This window comes from Amyelois transitella, chromosome 5, assembly GCF_032362555.1.
Source record: "Amyelois transitella isolate CPQ chromosome 5, ilAmyTran1.1, whole genome shotgun sequence".
NCBI lineage: Eukaryota > Metazoa > Arthropoda > Insecta > Lepidoptera > Pyralidae > Amyelois > Amyelois transitella.
The window spans coordinates 9,083,511-9,092,962 of NC_083508.1; the positions used below are offsets into that span (position 1 = coordinate 9,083,511).

At 37.5% G+C, this 9,452-nt stretch overlaps 1 protein-coding gene across 1 annotated transcript; it reads right to left on the bottom strand.

Annotated features, from left to right (window-relative positions):
• Nucleotides 1–7,212: 7,212 nt before the first annotated feature.
• LOC132904451 (tryptophan 2,3-dioxygenase-like) lies at nt 7,213–8,572 on the bottom strand. The gene has a single exon (XM_060954940.1). The coding sequence runs from the start codon at nt 8,497–8,499 to the stop codon at nt 7,303–7,305; it is 1,197 nt and encodes a 398-aa protein (XP_060810923.1). The 5' UTR covers nt 8,500–8,572; the 3' UTR covers nt 7,213–7,302.
• Nucleotides 8,573–9,452: the final 880 nt, after the last annotated feature.

The window sequence follows — 9,452 nt, forward strand, 5'->3', positions numbered from 1 at the left end:
ATATTTTTTGTATTCATACATAGGTAATTATAGTCATGTCTCTATACAGAGCCAACATCTTAAAGAGACAGATGGAGGCCACGTTCAGCTGTTTTGTATAAATTTTTGTTATTAATGGGATAACTAAGATTTGCTGAATTTTTTATCAGTAGGTAGATATACTTACTTATTTTTAGTTAAACCCATGAAACCCTCGAATCTACTTCCACCATCTTTCAAAACGATCACCAACGTTATAAATACAGCAAATTGTTCTCAAACTTTCAAGTGCTGTTAATAACGCGACTCAGAACTTCGCAGACTTAAACTTTGCAGAAGTTGTAGACTACCATCAAAGTTGGCGAATATCGAAGTAACGAACAAATAATATGCTAACTTTATGTGCTTGTTCAGGAAGAGTTATGACGTATACTTTGTTGTTGCTTTTGGCTTATTTCGTACATTGGAGCTGAATTGTATTACGGTTTTTAGTGGGAAAACTTGAGAACAATATGTTTGACTGTTTTTTTTCTTAGTAGATGTGTTTCTTAGAACATTGTTTTTGTTAAGTTATTAATACAATAATATTTTATTCGTAGTAGCTGTTACGGTATGTTAAGTCTTCTTTTTTCTGGGGTTGGTCCCGGTCTCATGTTGCCTCCGCAACCTTTGCAGGAGAACTTATCTCTGAGGTTGTTTACACTATCGACTCCATAAGGGAAAAATACGTGATTATATAAAATACTAGAGAGATATATACTAAAGAGATAACATTATTTTGTTCAAAATGTCAATAATACCTACCTATCTATTATCTGGTGTTGATATTTTGCCTGTTGACATTTAGTATCCCATATCGATCGACCCCACACATTTTTGACATGGCATTTTCTCTACAAATTAAATTGCTACGGAAACTTTAAATAAACATGGTTGTTGGTATCGTTACGCATAAAAATAGACAGATATTCAAACCACAATCAAAAATTATAATACTAAAACAATAAAAATAAACTAGGGCTTCAAAAACAAACAAGAATATTAATCGAGCTGACTTGTGAAATTGACTTGTTTACAATGAATAAACCTTCCTTAGTTATAAAATAATATGGGATTTCTCTCAAAGGCAACATTCAGAAGTAAGTACCTACTTACTTTTAATTACACGGAAAGCACCGACATCGTCGCTGCCTTTTGTGAATATAAATTTCCCTTTCCTTTTTGAGCTATTGTCTTTTTCACGTGAAATGCTTATAGTCAAAAGAATAACAATTTTGATATTTTTTGTTTAAGTCTACATTATTAGAATGAGAAATGAGCCTCACAAAACGAGATTTAAAACTTACATATTTTTATAGGATTTTATATAGGTACAGGTAGATCAATTCAATGTTGAATCAATGGAATTCATTATTTTTAAAAGTATCTATACTTATATAAAATAAATAGGTTTTTAAATATTCTATCAATCGCAGATAAATCTGAAAAATGTTTTTAGTTTACCTATAGCGTAATTTCGCTTTTATTTCTGAAAAATTTTAATGAAATATTGCCGAAGTAAAAATTTTCACATTTAAAGCTTTTGTTGTAACAATAAAAGCTTTTAAATGTGAAATTTTTTATAAATAATTATAACTGAAACCTAATATAAAAGTAAAATGTTATTTTATTTTGCTTTCATTCAATGCCGTTGAAATACATTAGAAATTGAAAGCGAAACTACGTTATATAAAAGTTAAGCATACAAGTAATAAATTTATTACAATAAAGGGTAGGTAAGTATCGATAATAATACAAATAATAGGTTTATCAATCTTTCAGATAAACGCAGAAGCATGTTAACCCGCAAACGGCGAGCAGATAAAGACAGTCCTAATTGACGACGCGGCTGCTTGCGCTGAGATATTTAGCACAACCACTCCATTCCACTCCCAACTACCGAAAACATACTTTATTAAATTCCTACAAGACTGAAAATTGCTCGTTCTACACCGTTGCGTCATTACGCGGTGCGAGGTAATTTGAAGCCGTATGGTAAAAGCGGTAAACATATGATTTATGTCACAGAATACGTTGGTGTGCCCTGTATGTTTGTGTGCGCGTCAATAATATGACGCATGCGTCGTGACGCGCACCGCCATCTGTTGACAGCCACGTGGTTACGGTCGAAGTGCGCATGTGCGAATTGATCGATCTTGTGCATGTTGTCACCTTGACTGGATAATAGATTCATAAACACGACGCAGTACGCCTTCATAAAAACGATGTCTGGCCGCGACGCCAGGTCAAGTCGTTTATTTATCTGACCTGTGTTGCAAGCAATTCTTTATAGACCGATTTATGTTTTTTTTTTGTTCTTTTTATTGAAATCTCATTCGAGGTCAACAAAGTTATAAGGTACCTACTTAATTTTACAGTTAAAATTTCAGCAGCAAAATTGTTTAGATACAAAATTCATTCATTTGGCTATCGCAAAGATGGTAAACCCTAATAACTAAAGGGAGCTTTGACCGAAAATATGATATTTATAAAGAATAAATAAACTAAGAGACCACAAATTCAATAACTAGGTATAAGGTATTGATTTATGCCTGCTTTGATCACGTTTTTTACTTATTATAAAATTAGTACCTACAAACAGACATATTTAAAGAGACTTCATGATAATAAGGCTAAATACTTATCTAATATAATATAATAATAATAAGCTCTGTTCTTGAAGCCAAAATTATATAATTAAGTATAGGTCGCCGAAGGCATGTGAATCCTTAAGGGTTTTTACAAAAGAAGAAAAGATTATTAGGTAGGTACTTCATAAACCATAAAAATTCTTCCGGCCGTTTTCTCCAAATATAAAAAAAAACATTCAAAATTGAAACAAAGCATGGTGAATTGAAAAATATAGTAAGCCCTAGTATAAAATATAATTTCAAGTTCACCACCGAAATTTGCTGAGCACGTTGATGCAAAAAACTTTGCAAGTGTCAATTATACCTATATATCCCTTATTATGTACCAAACTATTCATTGTTCTGTTTACTTAATACCTATATCCGAAAATAATCAAACGGTAAACGATGAAAAATCAACACTCGAAAAAAGCAATAAAGGCATTCCATTCTACGAACACAACACACATCCCACAAAGCACCACACATAAAAATAATACTATTACAACAGCATGTTGTGACACCACTTTACTAAGCACCCATAAGAAAAAGGAGGTGCTATAAAAATATACCTTAACAAATCGTAGAAAAAAATATCATAGAAATGTGGATATTTATTTATTTTCCTTTTGGATGGAGCGCAAGTTAGACAAGTGATTTTGACACAACATTACTAAGATTTCATAAATGCAAACTAGTAGAACTAACTATAAATTACTTATGAATGAACTAATTTAAAAAATACTTATACAAAAAGATTGGTTGTCCCAAAAAGAACTAAATGATCTACAACATAACAGGTAGAAGTGACACAAATGTACTAAGATCCCATAGATTGGAAGATGTTTAACCAATAACATTATCGAAAAATTCTCAATCCAACTCTTATCATAAAAGAAACCCAATGACAACATAACAGGTAGTAGTGACACCGGAGTACCAAGCACGCATAGACGCGAGGTGGTATAAGAACGGATACTTCTAGCTATTACAGCGAGGGTCCGCCCACGCCGCCCCTCCACTCGGGTTTTTTGATGTGGCGGTTGATTGCGTGCTCCATACCATAGAAAGTTTATGCCTAAACAGGCAAAGCAGGAATTGAATACCTGACTGATTTTGAAGGTGTCTAACCGAAATAAGAATTCGATTTTGATAAGCTTTTATTTTTAATTAATCTATTTCATTTTGTTTATCAGAGTCAATTTTTAAGCATTACCTAATTACGTAATATTGATCAGCACTAATTTGAACTTATTTTAATACTAAAATATCTATAATTTTAAACAGTTTCGCATCGTACGTACCTACTCGTATTTTGACATTCGGGGTTTAAAATGGAAGCACCTCTAAACATTTTGGTTAATTTATAGGTATATAATCAATACCTTGCATTTCTCGTCCGCATTAAGGTTTTCCTCGCCCTATTCCGGCTAATCTCATTAAAATCATTCAAATCGAATGATCACACATTCCAGCCATCAAAGCCATCAAATCGATTTTATAAATATCTAAGTTAGTAGCTGCTTATCAGATGGCTTAATAATGGAGTTTTTTGACTTGATGACATATTAATCTGTTATAAGCACAACATGTGATATTGACAAGTGCCAAAAATTAGAAGAGATGACAGCAATTGTCAAAGAATCCAGTCGTATTGGAGTACCTACCTACTTAATGCTTACAGATCGTCTGCATACAGCGTTAGCTCCGAGTGTCACCTTGTTCGTGTGACTAAATGTCTCATTTTATGATTCACCTACTCTAATTTCCTCATTTCCTCCTTTTACACTTTTTAAGAATGCTTTCGAATAGACAATAGGTCCCATTGGATTTGTCTAAGAACTGAAGACGCGGTAGATCGGTGGAAGTGGAAAGGAGAAGTAGAAAAGCGGACCGGCACAGAAGCTTAATGGCGGAGGCGCAACTGGAAACACACCAAGAAGGGAGAGAGAGAGAGAGAGAAAGAATAGGTCTAAGCTGGCGGCATATAATTAGTAAGTACTGACAATACGGAAAAAGCGGAGACGTATTTTCAACTTTTATTAAATTCATAAATGTTTTTCAACAAAAAGACGTAAGTAACAAAATTATTTCCCTTTTTTTCAGTAGTAGGTATGATTCAAAGACGCTCAAAAGGATGTGAATCCTATTGGGTCAATGCGAAGGCAGTCTGACCAGGCGGGGGTTAAACAACTCAATACAATTTAAGTGAGTGTGGCGCCTCTCCCCAATTAAAGGAGCAATTGTTATGTGGGCCCTCACATGAGCCTGACATGATGACAGCCTCCGACGACATTATAGGGGGAAATTTCAAATTGTTGCAATGACATCGACACGCCAAGAAAAAATTATAAATGTAATAAATAGTTTTATTTATAACTAATCTAGGTACTGAAGGCAAACATCGTACCTACCTAACCCGGTCCGGCGTCCGAATGTGACAAAGAATCTACGAGTCTAAGTATCGGACACAGTACCTATGTAGTAGCAGGAAGTACCTATCTATAACCTTATTATTCCAAGTCTGACCATTAAAAAACCTTACTTGGAACTTATGATTTATAGTAAGTAGATACCATAATGATCTAAGTTACAGGTGAAATAAATATGTACCTCTCTGTGATTAAGTTCCGAAATAAGCAACTAAACTAAGAATAGAATAGAATATCATTCGTTTTCAAAATTTGATACAAGGTATCACTTATTGACGGCACATCACTTAAATCTCTAACTACTAGCGCTTCCAAAGTGCATATGTAGAAGAAGCGGCGAAACAAACTACGCTGCAGCACTTTCACCGGACGTCAATTTACAAATAAAGATAAGCTAAGCAACAAAAACTAGAGCAATTAAGTCTGGTTGACATGACTTGGACTGATATCAAAATATTTTGAGAACCTTAGTTCTACACTAATCCAAAGTTCAGTTCTTCATTTAAACTTCACTCGATTTTCTAATTGCAATCCCACAATCGAAATTCAAAAAGGGCGTGTCCATTCTCCAGCAGACGGGAGTTCGTTGGGCAAGAAGTTTGGAAGGGCCTTCGAAGGGCGGAGCGGGGCGGGGCGAGACGACTAGCGCCGCCCCCGGGAGTGGCCCTGCGTCTGCGCGCACGCCCCTCGAACGGACCTCGGTATGATTTTTTTACTGGCCAGTAATTTGAATTGGTGATGTTCGATTTGAGTTGAGAACGTTATTTTTTTCTTAATAACAAGTAATTTTTTTGCTTGCTTTTGTTTTATTTATGATATGATGTTTAGAAGAGGTAATGTTGTTACTGTGTAATGGAATCTTTTAGTGTAATTTTACCGCTGACTCTCAAGAGAGGGTATTACTAGTTTGTACTGATAAAATATTTTAAGTTACCTTTAGGTTTACGTACCTATAGGGTACTTACTCTTACACAGGTCTTGAATTTTTGGTTTCAGGTAGGGAAAGGTTAAGCAAAGCGAGAACAAGGCCTAGGTATCTATTTAGGTACCTACTTAGGTACCTATTACTCTGCTTGGTATTTATTTGTGTGTTGAAAGTATGACAATGTAGAAACCCGTAGAAGAAGGTAATTTTCTTAGGCCTGAGGATTAGCTTGCATAAGACGCAGTGGGTTGGTATGAGGCATGCGTCAAAGGCGACTAAGGGAATAAGCACATTCATCCAATGCAGCTTTACCTACCTATGACTCAATTAGGGTAAGGTTCTTCTGCAAAGGTTGCGGACCTCAGTCGATTCTTCGTCGAAAAAACCTGAGTTGTGTTCATGGTTAAAATGCGCACCGCGGACTCTCCAGAGTGATGATTATGTAACCGGGATTAAAGCTAGAAGGAAGAAGAGTTTCTGGCTATAATTTAAACTAAGATATGAACTTGGGATTCTTTTAGTCGAATGCCTTTGAATCTTGAAATCCCAATATCAATCCCATCATTTCTCTTTCAAATATGGTAACAAGTTATGACAGTCGTTATTACCTACTTATTCGAAACCAGTTGCCTAGAAAAAATATAAATGATTTGATCAAATGATTTGATCAAATGATTTGACTAAAACAGGAGCTGTGCTAAGTTTTTGAGTGGGAGATGGACTAAGAGTACCTATCTATTTTATCCAAATCTTCCAAATCTTATTCTGTATGAAGTAATAAAGAAAACGTTACCGATGTCCCCCGTTAAATAACTCCTATTGTTAACAGAGAGAAATCAATCATTTTAGGACATCACTAGGTACTTTTATCGGTTCAATGTGTCACGTCACTAGGTACCTATAGTTTTCAATCTGACGTTGGCTTGTGAGCGCGCCATACTTTTTGTTAAAGAATACATACATACATACATACATATAATCACGTCTATATCCCTTGCGGGGTAGACAGAGCCTACAGTCTTGTAAAGACTGATAGGCCACGTTCAGCTATTTGGCTTTAAGATAGGATTGAGATTCAAATAGTGATAGGTTGCTAGCCCATCGCCTAAAAGAAGAAAACCAAGTTTATAAGCCTATCCCTTAGTCTATTATCAGATTCATGAACAAAATTTGGTCGAGAAATACCTACTAGTATTCAATGAGACACTAAGAATATACATTTCTTTATTGGGTACCAGTGCCTATCAACAGCATACATTAATTCATCGAGACTTAATCACTACAAGATGTTATCAGATCACGCTATCTCCAACTTGTCAATGTCGCCGCCTTCGTTCCCGTTCTCCCGCACGTTGTCCCCCCACGTGAGGTTCAGGCTCTTCTTCATGCCGTCATCCAGGGGGGGGATCAGGGAGCGAGGCAGCAGGAATGTCGACAGGTTGAACAGATCCAAGAACACCCTGTAGCTGTCGCTGAGTGTGGACCGAAGGTACTGGTACCCTGAAGAACCACCAGTGCCCAGCTGCTGGGATCCTATCATGCGCTGCACCATGATCACGTGGTTATACCGCCATTTGGTGATGAGGCTGTCGATGTCCATGACCAGCGTTAGCAGCTGGTGGGGCTGAGAGAAGCGCGGCTCGTCGCGGTAGATGGTGATCATGATGGCGCCCTGCAGGGCTCTGTGCGATAACCTCCTCTCACCCCTGGACCTCAATGCGTTGTGGACTTTAGGGTCGAAGATGGAGCGGTAGATCTCCCGGCGATTCTCAGCGTCCTGCAGGCGGTGCCGGCGAACATTCTCGTTGGGTTCCGTCATAGCAGCTTCAATATCATCCGTGATAGTTTTGTTCACGGCCGCTTGGAACTTGCCCCAGAAATTGAACCCGTGAGCTTGCAGTCCAGGCGTGCGTTCTAACCACCGCTCTATAAGGGCAAGGAGGGCTGGCTCTTGTTCTGACTTGTGTAATGCGTCCATGGCGGCAGGATCGTCACCGAAGACGGTCTGGTAATTCTGGTTGTATTTCACTCGTAAAGCCTGCTTCAGTCCCAACTTATTTTCCAAGAGACGAAACTGTAGACTCTGGAACCCGGAAGCGGGTCGGAGGTAGTTTCGGAAGTCCATGAAATCTAGTGGAGTCATGGTCTCCAAGATCATCACTTGATCGACCAACAGCTTAAGAATTAAAACCACTCTGTTAAGTCTCTTCAAGATCTCCATTGTGTGACTCTCGTCCAACCCTTCCACGTCCAGTAACGACCTGACAGAGTCTACCTCGTATATGATCTGTTTGAACCAGAGCTCGTAAGCTTGATGAGTGACAATGAAGAGGTGCTCGTCATGGACCGGCCTGGAAGACTCGGCGCTGAGCATCCTCTGGGCGCTGAGCAGCTTGTCCAGCATGAGGTACTCCCCATACAGCATCCCCGCCTCGTTGCCCAGGTGGCTGCCATCCTGGCCTGAATCTTCCATTGACCTCATAGGACAGGCCATGTTTTGTCTTTCCCTAGCTAACCACTTAAAAAATAAATAAACTTTTAAAAATCGAATTCAGAACGCGCGCACACACGCGGCGCGCGGTTATTTGTTAAAGAATATGTGCAGTTTACCTATATTTTTTGTTGTTGATTAAATAGTTTTAAATAATACCTAATAATCTTTTTACAATAAGCATGTAGGTACATACTGTATATGAGAGACTGCGCGAGGGAATACGCATAATGTAAGTAACGCCATCTAACGTCATTGACGTGAACATTCCAAGATCTGTTGATGAATTCCAAGGATTCGTAGAAGGAATTACTAAGTGAGAATCATTTTTTACGAACGACATATTTTGAAAGAAATTTTTTTTTTTTTCCTACACAACAATTTTCAATTCGTCGGGAGTCAGGTATATTGTTTGTTCACAAGAAGACGGATAGACAGTAGGTACCTATAAAAAATCTATTTATACTTATGTGAAGTGGTAGTTCTGTGATACTAGGTCTTTACGTCAAAATCTGGCAATATTATGGTTTGGCAAAATATAAGGTAGGTACTTAGGTAAGTACGTAGTTATAAGTAGGTATGTCTGAATTGCAATGGCATCCTACTTATTTAATAAGTTTCGTTAATTAGGTTCAAATTTTTTTACAATGTTATTAAAAAGTCATATAAGCCTAGAATGCTATCAATTTGTAACTTTACTCATTATCACGAGTGCGGGGGTGGCTCCCCCTTTACTCCCCGTCTCCCTCATAGACCGGCGACGCCACAGAGCACGGAAGTACGCACCGGCCGCCCTTATAAAGCCCGTCACACACCACACGCGCCAAATCCACTAATAATAAAGCGAAAAGATTTGTATTTTTGTATGTTTCTAACGAATAAACTCAAAACTTCTGGACTGAATTCCACGAAATTTGACACAGATATAGAATAGACCTTTGGGAGTAACATAAGCC

Excerpts from the sequence above, each read along its gene's own strand:
- LOC132904451 (XM_060954940.1), bottom strand. The coding sequence starts at position 8,499 with ATGGCCTGTCCTATGAGGTCAATGGAAGATTCAGGCCAGGATGGCAGC.